Here is a 24,492-nt window from a genome sequence, read left to right as displayed (position 1 = left end):
CCATTAGAAGTGTCTTAGAATCAAGGAAATAAAAGAGTAATGTCAATCTTGGCATTGTTGAGAACATAAAACAACATAACATATACAAGGCACTTTGGCACAATGAATGCCTTGAAAATAGTAACAGTCAAAAAGTGGCACGTGTTAATGTCATTATACTTTAAGATCTCACGCACTCTTAGGGTACATTCTGAGAAAAGCAGTATCCCAGGAAAGCAGCTGAAAACCTCAGGCTGCAAGTCAGTCTGCTTTGGAGCACTATGTTCAGTCGGATGACCACAGAACAGCGGTGAGGGCAAAACTCAGATAATTTGAGAATAGAGACCAAGTTGAAGAAAAATCAGAAAAATCATGATATTCTAAGAAACGGTAGCCAGAATCCGAGGGCTTTAGGCTAAACAAAAATGAGAGACTGTCAAACACCCCCAGACCTGTGGGTGTAAGTAGAGATTTCCTCTGGCTCCAGAGGATAAAACTGGAACCCAGGGTAGATACTTCAGGGAGGCCCACATAACTTTAGCATAGAAGAGAAACTGTCTAACACACTGACCCATCCAATGGTGAAAGACCTCAAGAAATGCAGCATTTCCTAAAATATGGGTACTCCATCGGTCTCTGCTTTACCCTGTGTCCATGCCCTTCAGGAGTGCCCCTCCTTGGGCTCAGAAAATACCCCTTGCATCTACTTCAGCTTAGAATTCCACACCTGGCTTGACCTCTAGACCTGGGCCAGACCTCCAGGGACCACTGAGAACGAAGTGACCTGCATGTCTTGCACCAGCACAAAACCAGCATAAAGGGAAGAAGATAGATTTACTGGGGGGTCTGGTGTTCAAACAAACTATCTAGAAGACAATGGTTTAAGTTCCATGGAAAAGACTAGCGGATTCAAGTTCAGGTCAAGATAAGCCCGGATGTGGCCTCCCAGGACACGGAGGGGCATGTGTTAAGTCCAGCTCTCAGAGTCCCCCAGCACCAGGCGCATTGTATGTAGAATGTACAGCTGGACTCTAACTGATTCACTGAAGATGCGGACTCATTTTTATGAAGTACAGCAACCACGGGTAGAGACTGCATTCTCTACTTCAGATAGAGACTACCCCCTCTGTTGCCCCAATAATATGCTTTTTCTTAAATTAATACTGTATCCCTACTTTAAGGAACAAGCTCTATCTGTACTCCATGAAAAACTGTCAAAGTCTCAGATTATATATAACTTTGGACTGTATCTTCTTATCAGCGTTTATTTAAACACTAGCATTAAGTCTACTGTGAACTTTGCTACTCAGCTACATCAAATATTACAATCATTTTATGAAACTGTCTGGGAAAAGGTGGTAGGAATCAATCTTGCCAACAGACAAAGCCTTTGCTTCCATTAGGATACAAGTGGACACTTTCATCCAGCGAAGGTCAACAGCACAGTAACCAATATCTTGGTCCCTAAGTGTTGCTGCTTTGAGTCTAGGAAGAGCCACAGACTTTTTCATTATCTGTGTCAGCCTTCAAAGTATGTCTAGATATTCTAGAGGAGAAGGGAGATAGGAGAGAGAAGAGGAGAAAGGAGAGAGAGGAAAGGGGAGAAAGGAAAGAGGAGAGAAAGGGAGAGAGGAGAGAGAAAGAAGAAAGAAGGAAAGAGAAATGGAGGTAGGGAGGGAGAGAGAGAGGAAAAGAAAAAACTGATATATAAATGTTAGCTGTCATTGCTTTTATTTATATTTCCTCTGACATCTTTCTTCTCACACTACCATTCATAATCCCTGATTATAATGTTTAGTGTGGATGTGTATTTGATGGCATGAAAATATTCTTATAAGTCAATAAAATCCCTAGTAGAGCATAAGTAAACCCATAAAAATGAAACAAAATAACATTTAACATTTTTTTCCAATGAATTATAGCATTCATAATGCATAAGAACTGAGGTAGGTCTTTTATATTTATATATTTGCATTTTATTTGTTTATTTCATTTATGAGAACCCTCCAAAGTAAATACAGTACTCGTACTACCTCCCTATTTTACAGACAAGGAAATTTAGTCTTAGAGAAGTCAGGTAATTCACTCAAGGTCACAACTAATAATCAATGCTTTACTCAACAATTTACAACCTATAACCATCTCACATTAATGAGTATGTACTCCCATATTTATTTTTAGTTTGGAAAAGGAACTCTTGAAGACAAAAATAAGTTATTTAATCTAATAAGACAGGTGACAACACTGACTAGATTCAATTGGTCCTATTCTCACACTTCAGGACACTGTTGAGAAAAAAAGGGCCCCACACAAATGGCCAGGTCATATGGCCATTGAGCATCAAACTGAAATTTCCAGAATTCTCACTTACTGATTCCATTTATATGAAATGTTCAGCATGGTAAATCTAAACAGCAGAAAATAGAATAATGGCTGCCTAGGTCTTGGGGAGAACAAGCAGGAGGATTTTCTTTTAAATATTCAAAAAAATGGATTATGGTGATAGGTAATTCTAAATATACTGAACACCATTGAATTGCATACTTTGAAGGGGTTAGTTTTATAATATGTAAATTATAAATATCAATAAAGCTGACACAAAGTAACTTTTAAGCTTCAGTATCAAGCGTCCTCTAGTCACTCCATGTGGTGCTATCTTCCAGAACAAACACGGGAACCAGATGTGCGTTAAATAAGCCGGTACCCAAGAACAAAATGTTCAAACAACAACCGTGAGAGTGACTATGCTTGCAGAGTGGACTGGTTTTCCTTGGAAGTAGTAATTGGCCTTCTGCCTCTTGTCCTTCTGCTCAAATGCCATTTTAAGTGCTGTGCAGCATTAGCTGTTGATTTGTGGCAACCTAGATAGATGGAAATAGAATTAACTCATCACTTCTAAAATGTACTAATATGGACAGGTGAGAATATTACAACGAACAGCAATGGAGAATCAAAGAAGCCCAGAGGCTCCAATGCAGTCCATTAGAACCTGTGGCCTTGGGGACTCAATCATCCTGGGCCTCAGAGACTTCGTAAAATGAGGAGAAGGGAGAAGGAAGCCAACTATTCTAAAATTTCTTGCGTCTTCATTATTTCAGTCAAATCCTCTCCTTAAGATTGACTTAGTGTGTTGACTTGTTCTATGCAGCATCAACTGCTTTTAGACCAAAAAACTGTCATGAAGAAGATACTTGGATTTATTGGAAATCCACCCAAGTGTCTTTCCTGGGCTGATGTTTCAAGTATTTAAATGAGCTTCTTCTCACATCCCTTACTACATAAACTGTCTACCTTACAACTGATCAGCTATTATATCTGATTAAAATATTAGGCTTACTGTGAAAAAGAGCCTAGCTTCTGAATAGGATGCATAAGTGCAGGAAAATAATTGTTTTCCAAAGTAAAATTATCCTATTCTTCCTAAAAATTGAACTTGCTTTAACTTTAACCTGTCAGTCCTAAACTATTTTAATTTTATTATAAAAAAAATTCTTATTCTTAAGTTTCTAAAAACAAAAATGTGGAAATTAAAATCATTCGTAGCTGGGTGCCAGGGGCTCATGCCTGTAATCCTAGCTACTCAGGAGGCAGAGATTAGGGTTGCTGTTCAAAGCCTGCCTGAACAAAAATAGTTCACGAGACCCTGTTTCAAAAAAACCCTTTACAAAAAGGGGCTGGTGGAGTGGCTCAATGTGTAAGCCCTGAGTTCAAACCCTAAAAAAAAAAAATCATTCTTAAAGCTACTATTGTAAATATAAATTATGAGCTTTGTTAGTCTTAAGCTTTGGTTTATTTTGTCCTCTTATTTTTCTCCAAGAAAGCATTTTTCCCTTTTACTTTTTCTAAGTATAAAGCAAGCATGTTTTAAAAGGGAGAAAAGTGTAAGGAGAAAATATAAGCCACCAGAAATCCCCTCTTTAAAATAACCCCTTAACCCTGATTTAAGGTGATCCTTGTGTGTGGTCTCACTAAGTGCACACACACACACACACACACACACACACACACACACACACACACATACACACCACGACACATATGTTTTAAATACACCTGAGTATGTGACGCACAGTTAGAAAGCCAGCACTTTAATTTAAAATCTACCATCACCATTTCCCCCATCACAATTTCTCAGAAATAAATGATAACGGTCCATTGTACAATTTTCTTTTGCCACTGTGTGTCTTAATTTCCAGTGTTTCATGATAATATAATGCTTCAATAACATTTTTGTACTTAAAACTTTCACACTCCTACCTGGAATATTCAAATTTATTTATTTTTTGAGGTTTCCTCTATTGACTTTGGGAAGAGAAACTGTGGCCCATCCAAAGATCAGAATTTTCATTGTTTGATTTCTTTTCTTTATTTTTAACTTAGCTCCTTAATCTGCCTGAACTAAATTGTCATACATTGTTAAAATTTCCAAACTTACTTGTCACATGTTTGTATTTTAGTCCAATTTAGAGTAAGTTATTTGCCCAAGCATATTTATGTTTTTAAAGGAAATTCAGGTCAATACTCTTGACTTTCCTCAGAGCACCAGAAAGCCCTTAGGACTGATAAAATTATCAGTGTTTTTACCATCAGAAGGAAGTCATACTGGGTAGGAAAGAAGAGGACTCGAAAACTAAGCAATCAGAACGTCCAAGTTCCTAGCTTTAGTGGGTTTTATTATTTTAGCCTCAAAAAGTGTCTCAAGTTCTAAGACTAGCTTTAGAAGATAGTAGACAGCATTTGGGCAGTGGGCTTATTCTCCATGTGACCTGGACACCTCTGATCTTATTTACTGGTCACAGGCAACCTCTACATGCTGTGACTCGTCATCAGGTTTTTGACATTGGTCACCAGAGAACAGGTGGGAAAACACAAGACAAGGTCTTCCCCAGCAGAGAAAGGAGACAAAGGTCATGACTTTCTGGTTGTCAGGGGGTTAACCCAGGGCTTTTGGTAGGAAGAGCCGCACAGAGGTCAGTATTTACATGGACGCCTCTCACTAATAATAAACACTAGACTGTATTTTCAAAAAAAGGCAAAACTATCAGTGTTTTCCCCACCACAGCACCCCTCAAAGGCATAGTACTAGCTGCCACTCCCTAGCTGTTCTGATGTGGATCAACTTACTTGACCTTTCTGAGATAATTCAACCTTAAAGTGGGGAGAGTAAAGACAGTTGAGCTCTTGTGAGCGTTGAGTAAGAGTCTTAGAACTGCGGTTGCACTAAGGAGTTGCCTTTGGAGTGGTCACTATTTTTGCTGGGACTGCTACTCTACTATTGCTGCTATGACCACTCTACTACCTCCCCCAGACATGCTAGGTTAAACTTAAGTTGGGTTCTCCAGCATGAAACAGAGACCTGGGGAGGGTGTGGTTCACTGATCTCCAAGAGAGAGATCTATCCTCAGCCTTTGCAATCTGTCTGGGAAATTAACACCATCATTACAGGGACAGTGAATTTCCAGGGTGGATGGCATTACGGTCTCCTCCACTTTCTGATACTCAAGCATGAGACCCTGCACACGAGCAACCTCAAGTAAGCAGGGTTAAGGGCAAAAAACAGGGGGTTAAGAATGGAAAAGGCAGGTCTGCACTGCTCCTTATAGTCACTGAATGGGTCAAGCCACAAACTGCAGATCAAGAGCCTACCTCGCCTCCCAAACTGTACTGCGAAGACCGAGAGACTGTGGAATGGGGAGTGACCCTGGGTGTGAATGAGACCAGTCAGCAGCCAGAAATCCCTTTGATATCATAACTACTCCAAGTTACACATTTCTTTCCTCAGCGGTCTTATCTTCTACAACCGTTCAGTTTTCCCAGTGTTTCAGAACTGGGCCAATTCAAGTGAAATAGTTTGCCTAAGAATTTGTCTCCAACTTCAAAACTCAGATTCATTTGAAAAGAAAGTTGGCCTCATGTGTCTCTGGATAATAGGCTAGGCTCATAAACAATCTCAGAAGAAAGCATACTGGATACAAATTAATTAGCTCAAGACTCAACTTGAAATTGGATGTTATAGAATGAACAAAATGCTGGTCCCTACTTGAGGCCTGAGCCAGAAAGCAGTGACATAATGATACGGAACCAGTCCAGCTAGATGAGAACAAAATCTGCAATGCGTGCTCCACACCTGACACTGGGGACAATCTTGATTTGCTTAGATATTTTAGCCCAGTTTAACATATCTTGAACACTCTGCATAGCCTTTCTTTTTGCCTCATGCTCAGAGAAAACTGATTTTTTTTTTTTTGTCCTTTCTTTTTTGGGGCTGGGATCGAATCCAGGCCCTCGTGCATGCTAGGCAAACGCTGTACCACAGAGCTACAACCCAGCCCGAGAAAACTGATTTTAATGTGTATATTCTCTGGGAAAACCCCCAAACACTGGTTTTTAAGTAGTTTTCCTTTTATTCTATTTCTCGCCACATAGTTTAGCTCTGGTTTTCACCAGTAGCATTTTGCTTCGTTATCGTCTCTAGACGAAAAAGCTCTGAGGCGCTTGGGAACGCAGAAATGGAGATTGCCCTGGCACAAATGAGCTTTTCAAGATTTTATCCATCCCCACTAAGCACAAGCAACTAGTCAGTGAGTAAAAGTCTTTAATATTTCTTTAAAGTCATCAGGGAATTATAATCAGGTTGACAAATGCCCTCATTTAAGTTAATTGTACTTAATAATTAATAATCACATAATAGTATAGATATACACAGCGATAGTGTGTATGTTATATATTTAAAGCACAGCAAAGTCCTAGTTATCTTTGTACCTTTTGGAAAGCTAAAATCGCCTATTGGATCTGCTGTTACAGAAAATATCTGCCGAGGTGGGGGCAATAATGTGCCATAGGACCATGTCTCAGGGTTTAAATTACAATTCCACAATCCTGAAATGACATGCAGCCATAACTTTACAGCTTCAACTCTAGCACAGATGAAATATGGGATGATTAAAGTTTAGCAAATTACCTTAAACAATTTTTCTTTTCGTGTGTGTGTGTGTGTGCCTATTTCTGTCTTTCTGTCTCCATCTCTCAGGGGTTTTTTTTGAGAACATGAGAGAGAAACAAGAGAACATGAAAAGACAGTCCCTTTCTGAGTCACTGCACTTCCCATTGGGGGAAAGAGAGAAGAAAGAAAGTGGCAGTAACAGAAGCATATCTGTGTGTATTAAAATCCTGCACGTCCCCTTGAACTGCAGCTGCTTGGGCGCAGAAGCAAGAGAAGCTATCTTCCATAAAATGGTGCAGACCTGGCGATAGCATCAAATTGATCCATCCTACAGAACAATCTGTCAGATTGCTTTCGTGGTAAATTCACAAAGGCAAAATTGCTCTGCAGATCTTTAACTTAACAAAATTAACGTAGATATCCTCCCAGTACTTAATTTTATTGACTTAATTTCTTTATTACCATTAACAACACTTTCATGTTTTACAAGTCACACTCCATTTTTATGGTTGTTATTTATACCAAGGGTAATCTTGTATTCTAAGGAGTCATTTGTGAATAAAAACCGACATGTGAGGACAGGACTCGGTTCTGCTTAACCCACCTATACACTCTGCCCAAATTGATGGCTATGTAAATATTTTATGAAACATTCCAGAAAAGTGCCAGTTTTCAAAGCAAAAATTAAAATGATGTTCTGACACACGGTACTGCTGAGGAGTAGGCCCGAAGGAAAACTGCACCAGCCAAGCACGCCTCAGGTGTCATAAGTGACAACTGGGCTCACTAGGATGCAATGTGCTGCTGCTTAATGCTCAGAAATAAAATAAAACCATCTATGTATAAAATTATTGCCGTACCTGGAAGATCTAATGGGAGGACACAAAGTAATTCCCAACAAGGAACTAAAAATGCTTACCAGCAAGTACAAACTTATAGATTGTAAATTCAGTGCACATATATCATTTCCTCTTGGCTTCCACTTGGATTGGATGTTGTCAAACAATGCATATGTCACAAGGAGAACCAGAACTCCCAAAAGAACACAGCAATAGCACAACCCTTCCTGTTGTCACACCATCACCCCATGAGCACAGAAAGAAAATCTGACACAGGCAACAGAAAATTAAAAATGTTACTACTAACCTGGTGCCCCTGGGGGAGTAGTCCCTTCATCTTACTCTGGAGAAGGAATCCTTTTCTATGAAACTGATCTCCAAGGCAGCTGATAGCCAAGAGGGGAAGAGAACTGACTAGCCCGAGAAGTCAAATAAACAAGGACTGCAGTCTTGTTCCCAAGATCAGTTTTGGCTGCCTCCCTAAAGGCAACTTCAGTCAGCCAAACCCACGAAGCACTTCAGCCTATAAGCTTCAGTAGTGAACTTGAAACCACTCCCCTTATGTTAAACAGACACCGGTCTGCTGTGAGAAAGAAAATCCATGCACAGAATGAGCTAAGGCTTCATTTTTGTAATTGCTGCCTGAGAAAACCATCACATAAACTTAAACAAAGAGAACTCTCACTCTCTTCTCTCCCCTCAGACGCTGTATTAAAAGTGACTGATTCACTTTAAACAAGGGAAATGCAGTCTGGCCTCTCTGAGGGCCATGAAATGGCTTTTATAGTGCTGCCCAAGTTGGGTGGGGGTCATAGAACACACGGCACTGTAATTTCACATTGCATAAGAAGAACATATGACATTATGGTCTCTCCAAATCAAACTCACATACTGTCACTAGTTTCAGATTGTTGCATGGCATTAAGTAAGCCTAAAGTCTCACTAATCACTAAAATTAAAACATTAACATAAGTTCAAGAGGAAAATTTGTCAAACAGCCTTCTAACTTCTTATTCTGACTCAATGGCTGTAAATCTTAAAATCATTTCTCTAATTGAGCTTTGTCACATATATTTAAGATATATTTATAAGACAGAAATCTCTTTTATCAAGTGGATTCTTTCTTGCTATTTGAAATGGAATTTATCCCACACCATGGTTTCACAGCAAGGAATTGAAGTTTAGTTTTCATTCTAGAAAAATGTAATTGATAATTTCCGTAAGGCAGTTAAATCCTGAAACACAGTCAATAATGTCTGAATATTGCTTAGGAAAGAATATGAACCCATGCTCCATTTTTTAGCATAACGTGCCCACAGGGCACACAATTTTCCCCTAGTTTTCAATTCCAAGAACAGTTTCCTTTTTTTTGTTTTTTTTAAGTGGGACTGGGGCTTGAACTCAGGGCATCACACTTGCAATGCGGGCGCTCTATCGCTTGAGCCACATCTCTAGTCCATTTTGCTCTGGTTATCTTGGAGATGGAAGCTCTCATGGTCTCAAATCTCAGTCCTCTGGAACCCAGCCTCCCAGGTAGCTAGGATTACAGGCATGCGCCACTAGTGCCTGGCCCATGAACAATCTTAACTCCAGTGACTTGTTTCCATTTTATTTAAATGAAGTTTCATTTCATTTAAATAAGATCTATTTTAAGACAATGGTCAAGGATTCCTAACTTTATTGTTCATTGTAAACCATAATCTTTTGTCAAACCTACTAAGAAAAACTTGACTCACTTGTTGCCACATAGGCTTACATGCATTTCTGGTAAATTTTAATTTACTCAAAACCTATGAAGCTCAAGCAATTAACTCAACAATGTCAGACAACAAAATCTTGACGACCACCTCAGACTAATACTCACCCTGCCCACCTCCGCTATCCACTCCCGGGTCAGGGTCAACGGTTTCTCTTAGGGTCACTGTGGCATAAGCCCACCAAGACAATCACAGCAGTGAGAAAAGAACTCAACCTGGAGGGAGGTGGTCCACGAGTTTAAAAGGAGCCAGTACCCCACCTGCTGGCAGAACCAGAGAAGACTGGACTGCTTGACGGAACCTCTGACATTGGAAGAAAAACAAACAATGGGAAAAAATTGGTTCTAAGAGCACATTAATCTTACATGTAATGTGTAGTTAAGAATTAAAAAACCTTCCCCCTATAAAAGTAGACTGTTTCTAGAGTATATGAAAATATTTATGCAAAAAAAATTAAATTCAAAACCATCTCTTTATGAGTATCTGGTTTGCAACCACATATGACGATCTGCATTTCCAAAGAAGATCCTCTGATAAACAATATTAATCTCTCTTTTGTGCAAACAACTACAAGAAATATTCCTGTCATTTTATTCAGCCATAAAATAGAATGAAATTTTGTCATTTGCAGGTAAATGGATGGAACTGGAGAACTTCATTGTAAGTGAAGGTAGCCAGGCTCAGAAAGCCAAAGGCTACATGTTTTCTCTCATATGTGGAAGATTGATCCAATACAATAATAACCAATATTATGAAAAACAGACCACACTAAGGGGAAGTCATTAACAGGAGAGGAGGAAAAAAAAAGAAATATTCCTGCAACATCAACACAATCTCTGGAATGGAAGAAATATAGGTAAATTCCTAAGTCAGGCAGATAAACTAGTGGTGAGACTGTGTTCATCATTCTGATAAAAGTCTCTCTCCTAGGGATTTCTCTTATCTTTTTGTCAAAAATTATTTCCCTTTGGCTAATATAAATTAACTACTAAAATCAAGATCTGGTATCAACCTCAATGAAGATGAAAAATAGTCAAATATTAGACCCAAATTACACTACACTTTAAAAAAAAACAGCAAAAATAAAAGTATAGAATGATAGGACTTTTAAATGAGCTGGAGCATTTAACCAAAATGAATATGGATGGCTGCTAGTTAAGCTCTTAGCGAGAGCTAGCAAGCTTTTATCCACTCACTTAAGCCTCATGGTTCCGTGATTACCCAGGCGTAAACGAGAAACCTGAGCTGTCCACGGGTAAGTACCTTACCAAGATCACACAGGTAGCACAGAATCAGGACTAGGACCCCAGTCATGGCTCCTAACCACGTATCCATGGATTTAACCAACCTCAGATGGAAAATACTGGGAAAAAAAACTGTACTGAACATGTTCAGACATTTTTCTTGTCATTACCCCCTAAACAATTATAGTCCAAGGGTATAATTACTATTATATTGTGCAATAGTTATTATGCAGCAATAGCAAGTATTTATATACCATTTACATTACATTAAATATTATAAGTCATCTAGAGGTGACAAAGTATATGGGAGCACATGAGTAGTTAGTAACAAATAGTAGCCATTTTCTATAGAGGGCTTGAGCACCTGTGGATTTTGGTAACTGAGGCCACCAACGGCTACCTCGGGTACCAAGGACTGGCTGTGTACTAACTCTGTCGTTCTGGGCACACACTTATGATGGGAAGCCTAGCCAGGCTATGTCAATGCAAAGGAGGAGGTGTTAAGGAGACAAGGACTGAACTGTGACCGGAGAAGGAGCCACAGAACTGAGACCTGGGGTGACATGGGAGTAAGGGATCCCCAGACAGAAGGAACTTGCTCAGTCTGCCAGGGCACCAGAAGGACATCCTGAGGGAGCACGTTCAGGCCCCTAGCTCTCTGGTCCTGCACCCAGGCAGGAAGGCAGATAACAGAGGAGTTATAAACGCAGAAAGGTCAGCACAGCTGGGGTCAGTGGAGCACAATCATCGCCCTGGAGATGCACAGCCCAAAAGGAAAGGATGAAGGTTTAAGACAAGGGGTGCTGAGCATCTCAGACAGAATTCAGAATGTGGATGTGAAAACTTTTCAGTTTCATTACTAACTTTTAACTGAAATTTAGTATTTCCTTCAATGACAAATTTAGGCACTCTCTGCAATAAAAATGGTCTTTTTGTGACTTGTCACCGATAGTAATGAAAGATGTTTTCACATCACATTACAGATATGGCAAACATCTCAGAGTATCATTTCCACTCATGAAAATTATAGACCTTATTAGACCTGCTACTAGATCCAGGTTTGTGATGTTTTTATCAAAGGATGGAATAATGACGGTGCATACTTACTTCATAGCATATTTATAACTGTCATTGTAATTTGGTGTTCTTTGTAATTCTATCCACTGTAATTTTATGTGGTAAACATTATTCTTTTGTTAAGAGATTTACTGCCTTCATTAGAATGTCAAAGCAATCCCTGTGGCTCACAGAAAGTAAAGAACATCTGATTGGGGCAGGGGGAGCCACAGAGAGACTCTTTAACATGGCATTCAGAAAAGGACCCTTAATATGAGATGAAGCCAACATTCAAATCTAGATTCAAACCCAGGACTTCCGACTTGTGTTCTTTCCTACACCTGACTCCACACCCTAAAATAATAAAAACAAACAGTAATCGCTTCATTTGTGCAAGCAAAGTGCTTTCACATGCATAGGTCATTTGTTCATCACAGTGACCCAGATCAGAAGGCAGGCAACCCCAGCCTGCCTCCAGCCTCAGCGGGGGCCATCTTCTAAGAAGACACAACTCCCAGACATCACACTGGTCAGTCCCAGATGGCTTACAGTATCTGTCACCCACTGTGTGGAGCCATACCCATGAGACCAGAGGAATGTGGCCAGGAAGAGCCTGTTTCTACCTATACCACACCAGTAGAACCACACAGGGACAAGAAGGTCCAGTGAACACAGAACCAAATGACTGAACCACACTTCTCTCTGGGCTTCTATCTTCAGGCCAGGCTCACGCTTGAACTGAATTGTTGGCTCAAAGCTCCTTTTATTTAGCTCTGATTGGCAGATGACCCAGGGTGAATTGTGAGATTTACAATATATCATCTGGTTTCATTTTCCATCAGCCATAACCAATGCAGAAGACTAGTGAAGCAATTAGTGTGAAATTCGACAGATGAGCTGACGCTAGGGCTATGTCCTTTCCTCACTGTGCCAACCAATGGCATTCGTTATTCAGTCTGCATTGATAACAAGGATGCTTACGGTCCTTACGTCCACTCCCTGACCTGTTCCAGCTGCCACAGCTCTATGCAGTTGTTTCGCTTCTCTTACTTGTACGGGGTTATTTTCTTAATTATTCTAAATTACTCAAGATCTAGTCTAGCCTCCAAAATGTAACAACATTTTGAAAACTGGTAATAACAAAACATTTAAAAGGTACCTGCACTGCCACCCTTTAATATTCCTGTCATTTTACACAAAATGGTATAATTTCAAGCAAATTGTATCTCAAAATTGACTAGGTAAACTGTCTTTTAAAATAACTTGCTCAGTTTTGACCACTATTTAGCCCTCCCCACATAATTAATGCATGCTTTCTTTTCATACACTAAAGAGCACAGAGCTGTATATGCTTAGTCTAACACAATATAATCTGATAAAAAACAAGTGGAGTATCTGCTAATATGCATGTCAGATGCAAATTATGTTCATTGATTGACCCTTAATTTCTAGGTTTTTCTACGTTTTTTTTTTCAATAAGGAGCTGTAGTGACAACTGCCACTTGCCTTCTACTCATAGTCACCTAAAAATTAGAGAATTCTTGAGATTAAGAATAAAAATTCAAAATTGGTCTTTAGGTCCTAGAAGGGAAAAACTCGGCCGTTCTGCTACCACCTGCCTCTGCGTGGCACAGGATCCACTGTATAGGAAGTAAGCATAACACCCAGGGCCACACCTTGTCAGGAAGAAGAGACTCAGCAGGCAGCAACAAGGCCAGGGTAATTTACCTTCTTAGCTAGTCACCCAGAAATATTTCCTTCCTTCCCTTAAGTAATGAAGATGCCTGGCAGTTCCTTTAGCCTGAAGCCACTTTTAGCTCCTGCCATGTCTTCTTTGCAAGGCTCACACATTGCTTTATCACAAGACCACTTCTTCCAGCCAAACTGGTTTATTCCAGTTTTTCAAAACACCTGAACTTAAGGTTTTCGCCACTGTTGTCCACCAACTCCTACCCAGTGTTTCAGAGAGCAGTCTAGACCCACGTCCCCGTCCCCACAGAGCCTTTTCTGAACACCATGGTTTTCAAACAATCACACACCTACAGCAATCAGCAGCAACAAATTCACTCCACAACTAATTATAACCTTATGACATTTGCTCTATTGTTGTCTGGACTGGCTATTCAAATGTGTCATGGTATTTAACTTTCATGCATCAGATACAAATTGATCTGCCACCTGGTTACATCCAGATAACTCAGTTAAATTGGAAATACAGAAAGTAATACACTAAAACTCCCAAACACCATAATTTAATCTAGCCTACCTTAAAGGTGCTCAGAACACTTAACATTAGCCAAGAGTTGGGGGAAATCATCTAATACAAAGTCTATTTTATAATAAAGTGCTGAATATCTCATGTGGTTTGTTGAATTCTATACTGAAAATGAAAACCAGAATGGTTGTAAGGGTACACCTTGACAGCACTGTAAAGTTAAAAAATTGTAAAGGCAAACCACTACAGATCAGGGATCATCTCTACTTATATTTCCTTCTTCTAAGTTATCAACAACTATGGGTTACAAGGTATGTCTCTGAAATCGATCACTGCCAAAAGTGTAGTACAGTGGCATTCATAAACATCTCTTGATTATAAGAAATTTAAATCATTTAGACTGCTTAGTGATAATCATACAACCACAGACAATGCCATTGTCACAATATCTTATTACACCCAATATCTTTTTTCCCATTCACACCTGTCCTGTAAGGTAGACTGTACTATTTTTCCCTTTCTCAGATCAAGGAAATAGGACCAGAAAGGTGAACTTACCCAAGGTCACTCAGTCAACTACATTTATTGAGCACTTACTGTGTGGCAAGCATTATTACCAGAATCAAAGCTCAAAGCAGAAATCCCCTATCTTCAGGGACAGACTATCAAAAATTAAAACAAAATACATCTTAAACACAGACTGAATGGAGACAGCAAGCCATGTAATTTTCTGGGGAAAAGGTTCCAGGCAGAAGAAATAGAAATTGCAAAGGTCCTGAGGCCAAAACAAATTTGACCGGTTCAAGGACAACGAAAAGACCAGTGTAGTTGGAGTGGCGTGAAAGAAAGAACAACAGTAGAGGATGAAATCAGCAAGGGAGCAGGCAGGTCTGAGCATGCCAAGCTTTGAGTATCACTGCCCAGTTCTGGTTGGCTTTTTCTAAATACAATCGAACAGCCCTGAAAAGTTTTAATCAGGCAGTGAGACATTTTAAAAGACTATCAAGTTATGTAGGTATAGTCAGAGAATGAAGATGACTTAGGCAAATGTGACCCAGGTGAGAGGAGATGGCGAGGAGTTAGCTCTATGATACACTGTGAAGACAGAAACAAACACCTTTCTCGTGTGGCCTGTGATGCATGGTGGAAAATAGACAGGCATCAAAGACTTGAAGACTGGCAGATGAGCAACAAGGAGAAAGGTCCAGTTTTCGAGGAGCATGGTGGGTAGTGAGGAACAGAGAAACAGGTTTAGGGGCAAATCAAAAGTGCCATTTTGGATGGGTTAAGTTTGAGATAACTCTTAAATACTTAGAATGAAGATCAGAGGGGATGGAATTCAGGACTAAGTACAGAGATATAAAATCTGGAGTAAGAATGTTTTAAACACAGTAGTTGGCTTAAACATATTTTCTCCATGAAGCTGACTGAGGAGAGAAAAAAGAGGGTGTGTATGGACTGAAGCTCAGGACTCTCCAACAGTCAAATGTCAACAAGAAGAGAAGTCTTCAGTGAAGGAGGCCAAAAAGGAGCTGCCAGCAAGGTAGGAAGGACACCAGGAAAGTGTTGTGATAGAAGAGGCAAGTGAATGAAAGACTTCAAGGCTAGAGGGGTCAATTATGTCAAAGATAGCTGAGAAATGGAGAAAGAGGGAAACTGAGAGCTAGGTACAGAAATGAGAAGGTCTCTGATGGCCTAGACAAGAGTGAGTGCAGGGACATTTTAGATACAAAAGCCTAAAAAGTATGTCAAAATGAGACTTTGACTCCAAGACTTTCTGAGAGAAATAAAAGACCTGAAGAGTCTAGACCATGATTATGTATTAAAAGACTATTGTTAAATTGTTCTCTACAAACTGATCCAAATTATAGTCTCAGTCTATGTGTGTAAACCGAGAAGCACTCTAAAATGTGTACAGAAATTCAAAGAATTAGAATATCCAAAGCAATCTGAAAAAAATAAAACAAATTTAGAGGACTCACACAACCTAACTTCAAGACTTTATAATAAGTCTCAGTATTCAAAATAATGTAGAATCTACAAATTGATTGATAAGCCAGAATAGAGAGCTTAGAAATAGATTGACACTTACATGGTCATTTGATTTTCATAAAGGTTACAGAGAAATCCAATTGAGAATGAAGACGTTCAACAAATGGTGCCAAAACAACTAAATCACTACATGGCAAAAGTAAATAAATCTCAATTCTGACCTCACACCTTGATACACAAAAATTAATTTGAGAAAGATAATAGATCAAAATTCAAAAGCTAACACTATAAAGTTTTTAGATATGACACAGAAGGCAATAAACATAAACATAAAAAATCAGACTCAGTCAAAATTTCAAATTTCTGTTCATTAAGTAAATGAAGGGCTGGGGCAGTGGCTCAAGTGATGAAGTACCTGCTTAGCAAGCACTCGGCCCTGAGTTCAAACTCCAGTACCACTGCCAAAAAAAAAAGAAGTGAGCTACAATGTTGGAGAAAACATATGCAAATCATGTTTTCTGGGATACATCTAAGTGCCAAAAATTCAGTAAAAAGTAAGCAAAGGAAAACAAACTATGATCAATAAGCACTTGAAGAAGTGCTACAAGCTAACATTCACCAGGGAAATTAAAACACACAAATGAAATTCTCCCCCTATCAAAATGACAAACACTAAAAAAAACTATTAAATCCAAATGGTGGCACAGATGCAGAGCAAGCCTAACTCTCATCCACTGTTGGTTGGGGTACAAAACTAACCATTTGAATAAAAGTTCTTATCATTTCCTATAAAAATACACATTTTGCTACCCTATAACTTTGCAATTTCATTTCTAAGTATTTACTCAAGAGAAAAGAAAACAAATATCTACAGAAAGACTTTGTGTTTGTTCCTGGCAAGTTTATTCATAATAGCCTCAAGCTGGAAACAACCAGCTATCCATTCATAGCAAACAAATAAACAAACTGTTGTGCAGTCAAACATGGAACGATACTCGGCAATAAAAAAGAATGAATTACACACGACATGGATCAGTCTGAATATTGTGCTGAGTGAAAGAAGCCTGATGCAGAAGAGGACACACCGTATGATTTGATTTTCATAATCTTTCAAAAAAGTAAAAATAATATACGGTGAGAAATCTGTCAAAACTGTTGCCTCTGGGAGGATGGTGCGAGGACTGACTGATAAGCAGCATAAGAGAACTTTCTGTGATGATATTCAGGTCTTGTACCTTGGCAAGGTCCGGTGGTGCATACTTTCATCAGAACTGTGAGTGGTCTATTTAAGATTTCATTTCAGCGTGTATAAATTTTACTCCAAGTGACAGAACTATAAACAAATATGGAACTGGAATTAATAATAGGCACACTGACTTGCTTAGGAGTGAGAGCACTGGTGCCTGCACCTTATGTAAAATGTACTAAAACATAAGGTTGAAAGGATAAAGGGACGGATGGATAGAAGACAAGATGTATGTCAAAACGGCCAAGCAAAACATTAACTGTAGAGTCTAGGTGGTGGTTTACAGGTATTCACTTTAAGCTTTCATCAACTTTCCAGTGTTTGCAATGTATATAATAAGATGTCATGGGTGAGAGTGTATGGGTAAGGAATTAGAGACAGTGAAAACAGATTCACTAATTCAAAGAGTTTGGCTTTAAAAAGGAAAGGAGGTATGGGATAAAGCAGAGGGAGAGAAGGAACCATTAGATCTTTTAATGCATGCATGGTAATTATGCATATTAATGAGTACAGTGTGCAGTTTAATACACATGCCCCATGTGTAATGATCAGACGGGTAATTAGCTTATCCATCACCTCGAAACTTTATCATTCTTCTGTATTGGAAATATTCAAAATCTTCTCTACTAGCTATTTGGAAATGCACTCATAATTGTTGGTCATAGTGATCCTGCTGTGATTAGAGTGACTCTTCCCATCCAACTGCACCCCAGCACCTGTTCACCATGCTGTCTCCATCCTTCCTCCTCCACAACCTTCCCAGGCTCAGGTAGTCACTTTTACTTTCTACTTCTATGAGATCAACTTTTTAACTTCCACATGTAAGTGAGAACGTCAGCCTGACTTATTTCACTTCACACTATGAAAAAGGGTATCATTAAAGAAGATAGTATGGAATGCTTGAATGATAAGAATGACCCAGTGCAAAAAGGAACTTCATGATGCTAGTGAGAGGATGCTATGGAAGCGAGTTCTAAATAGGCAGGAACAGATCGATCGGGTGCACCAAGGGTAAGATGGACAACACAATCCATCCATAAAGAGCAAGGTGTGGGGGACAAAATGGTGGGAGAATGTGATCATAAAGAGATGGGGTAGTTCTCTGCTGACTACTTCTAGTTTGCCCATATAGTCCTGACATATAAGCAGTGAGGTTATTCCTGAGAATTGGGAAGGGAGGTTGTAGGTTTTCAGGAAGAGATAAAGAGGTAAAAGTCATTTGGGAGATAAGGGATGAATTTACTAGAGAATGTGGTAGGGCTGCCTAAGAGTGCTGAGTGTCCATAGAGTGAAGGGGAAGCAGGGAGATCAACTTCAAGTCATCAGAGCTCAGTTGTGTGGAGGAAAAGTGCAGTTATGCCTGCATAACCCTGATGTTAACAGGGATGGGTTTTGCAGCAGAGTGAGAGAGTGGGAGGAGAGAGGTATGTGGATCACAACAATGGACCATGAGTAGAGGGAAAAGTTAGACTACATGGAAAGAAAAGAGGTAGCCGAGCCAAAGAACTACAGGTAAATTTGTTGATCTCGAGATATTAGAAGTAATGAGCAGAGAAGTTGGTAGTAGATGGTGAAGTCTGGATTTGAGTCCAATTGTTGTCTCATAAGTCCATCCCCTTTTCTTTTCTTTTCTTTCCCTCCCTGCCTCCCTCTCTCTTTCTCTCTTTCCTTTTTAAGACAACATCTTGCTCAAGTTCTGGGATTACAGGCATACCCCACACCTAACCACATTCTTAACTATAATACTCCCCAGCATTTTCAGAGCTGCTGGCCTCTATAGTACTCTATGTTTGGACAATTTGTGTGCCAATTTAGTCTTTCTAAGAAAGGGCATCATTTGCCTCTGTGTCCTAAAAAATCATTTTACAGGGGTGGGTTTTTTTTTTTTTTCGTGAAATGGGAAATATGAGGTATAAAGAGCTGGTGCATTTTTCAAACATCTCAACAAACTGGATGCAAGAGAAAAATGTGTCATTTTGTCTCTCTCAGCACATCTTTGTGCCTTATATTTCTTACTCCTAAAGAGAACATGTTGCTACTTGGAACAAAACAAATCCCATGTTCAGAAGATCTGAAAAAAATGGACTCAGAGCAATTATTTCAAAAGAAATTATTTTTTATATATTTAAGCACTAAGTTGCCTCACTTTCAGAAAAAAGAAAAAACACATTAGCACTCTTTCAGGAATTCAGATTTTAAAAGGGACTGCCAATTGAGTACTTCAGGAACTGTTTTAAGAACCACGTTTAGAAATGAATGCATCCTGTGGTAAAAGGTGATTGAAATTTCTAAGTTCCTTTTTTTTTTTTGAAATTTCTAAGTTCTTAATATGAAAAATACTTAGTTACTTAAACTACTCATTTTTAAATTTAAGTGTTTATAGAAAACATTTTAATATAGAGAAAACTTTGACAAAATTCAACATAGATGATAATAAAAATATAATAGTATATCCCAGCATCAGTGTTAAAGTTCTCAGTGACTAAGTTAGACTTTGACTTTGGAAACACAGATGATGTAAGATTCCAAGGAACTGTGTATACCTCAGATATAATGGCTTCCTCTGGGAGGAGCTGAGCAGCCTGAGGCAACACTCACTTCACCATCCCTTTCTCATCCTTTTTATCCTTGTCCCTTCTTTTTTAGTCTTGTGTGTTTCTTTTCTTATCTCTTCCTTCTATGCCCTACTAGTATTTTTTGTAAATTTCCTTTTGTGCCAATTACTTTACTTAAATGTAATTTATATATGTCTTAAAGGCACACAAATCAAAATTGTATAGCTTAAACAATTTTGACATGCATGTATGACAAGGTATATTTAATAGACCCTAGAAAGGGATAAAAGTGAAGGATACCGGTGGCTCATGCCTGTAATCCTAGCTATTCAGGAGGTGGAGATCAGGAGGATTGAAGTTCAAAGCCAGGCTGGGCAAATAGTTTGAGAGACCTTAGCTCAAAAGAAACCATTACAAAAAAAGGGCTGGCGGAGTAGCTTATGGTATAGGCCCTGAGTTCAAAGCGCAGTACTGCCAAAAAAAAAAAAAAAGTAATAGATAATTGAAATAAAAATAAATTTCCCTTCTGTTATACAAATGGCAAAAGAGAGAGAGAGAGAGAGAGAGAGAGAGAGAGAGAGAACCACGTTTAAGTACTTAGGAAAAAGTTCGGGGGTGGGTGGTGGCACAGGCCTGTAATCCTAGCACTCAGGAAGTTAAGGCAGGAAGATCTTGAGTTCCAGGCCAGGTTGGCCTGCCCAGCAAGACCCTGTGTCAAAGAAACACAAACCAAAAAGTCCAGATCTCCTCACCAGCCTTCCACTATTAAGTCCAACCCCTTACTATAGCCCTTCATGCATCCCATGTCCCAGACAAATGAGCTACCTCAGTTCCTCCTAAACACACTCCTCTGTCACCTCCAGGCTTGTGCTCTGGCTGTTCCCTCCCACTAAGTCATCCCTTCCACGGCAAATCTTTGTGATACACATCCTACCATCCTTTAGGCTCCAGCTCAAACACATATTCCAAACCAAAGACTCCTCTGCAACCCCAAAGCTGGAAAGTCACTTATCACCTTGTATCTGGTATCACAGCTATTGGGTACCTCTAGAAACTCTCTCCTGAGAGGGAATCTGCTAATATTTGAGTCTAGAATGCCTCATGACTTACTTTTGTCCTGGATGCCTCACAGTGCCTGAGATATTCAGCTGGTCAGCAAACAGCTAGTGCACTAAAATTTTAAGCTAGTGCTGCTTGTGTGCAGCACTCCGTGTGTGATGCCAAGGTCACTCTACATGAGTAAGGAATGCTGAGATGATACCAAGTTATCCTTCAAAAGTTTCTGCCAATTTACATTGGGACAACAGATGGGCATGTGGAGAAAAGAATTCAATGCCTTCTTAAGACATGATCACTATCTAAATTACAAGTAGATCAGAAATACTTGTGATTAAAAAAGTAAGTTATACATGCAACGTGCACACCTTATCTCTCTGTAAGAGCACCATCCAATAGAACACATCGAGTTACAAATATGAGCCATATTAAATTCAAACTAAATTTTCCAGTAGCCACATGAAAAAGTAAAAGGTAAAGATAATTTTAATGACATTTTATTTACCCCCAATCAATCCAAAAATGATATCATTTCAACACGTGATTTAGATAAAATTATTAATGAAATGTATTACTTATTAAGTTTTAGAAACCCAGGGTGTCTGTTATACTTAGAACCCATTTTAGTTGCCCGAGTGGCTCCCGGACATCATGCTGACAGTGCAGATCTAGACTGTTCTGAGGAGCAGAAGCTGCTTTTTCTCAGCCCCATCCTCTCCCCAGGGATTTGCCCATTAAATGAGATTCAATGCATCAAGTATGTAAAAACAAGTGTGTGAAAGTTCTAAGCCCTGCGCTCACCGTGTAGAAAGGTTCCACAACTGCTTGCTTCCTTCTTTTCCATGCAGCAGGCACTCAAATGCTATGGGATTGAATTTCCAAGATGGGAACGTGCTTCAGGATTAGGCTATCAGGCTCTCTTGATTCTCTGTACTGTCCAAGCAGCCTTGTGACCTTAAGGTAGCTTCCTAGCCCATTTTCTCAGCAGAAGAATGTTTAACTCACAAGTAAACTACCCCAGACTACTTGGAAATGGTAATTTTTCAGAACAAATAAGCTATCATCCTGGATTTCATCAATCCTCAGTGAGTTTGATTTTAAACAAGGGCATGGGATTCATTCATCCCTGGCTGAATTAATAAAAGTGAATTTCTTATGCTAAAAAGATGATAAAAAGACCCAAGGAGGGGCCACATACACCTGAGTGCATCTGGAAATGGGGATCACACAAATTCTTCATTATAGAATTCTGACTGCCCAGAGCCAGTAAGTAATCAAACAAGGAAGCTGAAATAACACAGATGCTCAAAATATAATTTTTATGGTAACATCCTATTAAAATTTATGATTAAATATTATTTGAGGCTCCTGTGTGTTTACTTACTCAAAATAGAAATCAACAAGATTTTATGCTACATATGTAACAAGTACAGCAAAATATTTAACCTGTCAAAATTTCACATAGAACAAGTAACATGGGAATTTTCCCACCTATTCTCATCTCTCAGGCAAACATTTTAGTCATTCAAATACAGATGGTCCTGACATACATGGTTAAGTCATAATTTTTCAAGTTTACCATGATCTGAAGGTAATATGCATTCAATAGAAGCTGTACTTCAAATTTCAGATTTTGATCTTTTCCTGGGTTAGTGGTAAGTGGTACAAGAGTCACTGATGCTGGGCAGGAGCAGCAAGTCACAGCTCGTCAGTCACACAATCACAGGGGTGAGCAATCAGTGCTCCACAGTGTCCTGTGTTGCTAAGCTGTGATGTCCAGTAAGTTAGGTGTGATAAATGCCTTTTTGACTCATGAAATTTTCAACTTACAATAGGTTTTCCAGGATATAACTCTACCATAAGTCAGGGAGCATCTGTGTATCTTTCAACACATGCAGTACCTCCTAGATACAATTCATATTAATTCCCTTCACTGAAAAGTTGTCATCACTTTAACCCTTCTAGTCTCCATCCACACATTCCTCATTAGATTCCTTGTACTAATCACCCAATTCATCTGTCTAGCCAGGCATTAAACACGTATTACTGAGTGCCTACCTCCAGCAGAGTACCAGGCACCCAGCCCAGTGGCAGGTGTGAGCCCTGCCCTGGGGAGAAGCTGGCACTGCTCGTTCTGCTTTCCCACCTCTGATGTCCTCTAAGGTCCCTAAGGATGTATGTCTGTGCAGAAGTACCCACAAACAGCCACCTGGCCTGGGTTCACTGACTCTGTATGGTAAATTGGACTTCCTTATGATATGATCATTTGTCTTCAACACAGGCATCCTGTCTGGGTTTATAATATCAGAATGGACTACCTGCACTGAGGCTTTTTCTCAGTGCCTCTGTTTTCTTCATTAAGTAAATACCTTGGTGCCCCCAAGTGGTCAATGCTTCTCTCACACTGCAAGATTTGGTTGTACAAAATGCAACCAATACTCAAGGAAAGCCTCTTCTTTCTTGACCATGATGTTACCCTAAAGAAATGTGCATCTGGAAGAACTCTAAAATCGATCTGCAGGGGCTATAACTCATTTAGATGTCACCAGCCCCAGAAAATAAAATAAAGGCCACTCTCCCCTGTTAATATTCATGGTGTGGTGTGCCCACGTGTGGGAGGGGGGAAGGGAGAGTATCACAAGAATTTTTGGTGTAAGTTAGCAAACAGACCGCCTTGCTGCAAGCAAGTATGTCATCCCTGGATTATTATTTAGAAAGATGGACTATTTTTCCTTGATAATTTAAAAAATTAGATAATATAAGAATTAAATTGGCTTTTTAAATAGGAAAATGATTTTTTAAAAGAAACTATTGTGATTGTCAGACTCAAGAACAAAATGAGCTTTTGTGCTTCAAGGGTATCTGCCATTTCTTTTTGTGAGGACTGAAAGGAAAGCTTGAAACAGGATGATCATGTTACCAGCTGCTGAAAACACACAGCCAAGTTCACCAACTTGAACACCATGGGTGGGGTGGGGGACAGATGAGTTCTTCCTTAGTGCACAGGATCCCTGGATGACTCCTACAACTGAACTCATTTGGTTGGGACCTCAGTGAACCAAGCAGCATGTTACTGGTTTTCTAACAGCCCCTCCATCAGCTTCCCAGGTAAAAATCAAAACCACATTTTTTTTTTCATATTTTTTTTCACATTTTTTTTTATTCATATTTTTGCCACAATAGACACTGTGGCAAAAACAAAAACAATATAACAATTTCTTATTATATTCTTGTTAGATGGTTCTAAAAACTTTTTCTGTCTCCTAAAAGCTGACCCAGGAAAGTAACTGTCAAGGTGATGATGAAACTTAATTTATTCCTGAGACAAAAGAGCTTTGACACATTCGCCTGTGGTTCTCCACATTTAGAAAAACACCCCACTGTCAGAGATGGCTTAAGAAGACAAGGAAGAGCATTTACTTCAGTTCCAGCTACATGCCTCTATTGCCAACTCTACTGATTTGCTTAGAGATTCTCTGCTGTCTTTAGAGGGGTTGCTTTGTATCTGTTCGTGAAGCAGCTTATTTGACAATTATTCCTTTACTCCAATATCTACTGAATACCTACTTACTGTGGCTATGTAGTCTTCTAGGCACTGAGGATGCAAGCA

The 24,492-nt window shown here is 39.3% G+C and overlaps 1 protein-coding gene across 4 annotated transcripts in view; it reads right to left on the bottom strand.

The window, feature by feature from the left end:
- Pld1 (phospholipase D1) overlaps window positions 1-24,492 on the bottom strand; it is a 197,817-nt gene that overhangs the window by 151,777 nt on the left and 21,548 nt on the right. The window contains exon 1 of one of the 4 annotated variants that reach the window (XM_074073781.1): window positions 8,069-10,974. The exons of 2 other annotated variants lie outside the window; for them this stretch is intronic. In XM_074073781.1, coding sequence (XP_073929882.1) covers window positions 8,069-8,098 — 30 coding nt within the window. In that variant the 5' untranslated portion in view covers window positions 8,099-10,974. Of the gene's footprint in view, window positions 1-8,068; window positions 10,975-24,492 lie in introns of those variants that run through there. One more of the 4 variants, XM_074073778.1, reaches the window with a different exon arrangement.

This window comes from Castor canadensis, chromosome 5 (assembly GCF_047511655.1).
Source record: "Castor canadensis chromosome 5, mCasCan1.hap1v2, whole genome shotgun sequence".
NCBI lineage: Eukaryota > Metazoa > Chordata > Mammalia > Rodentia > Castoridae > Castor > Castor canadensis.
This window is presented reverse-complemented; position numbering and strand designations above follow the sequence as displayed.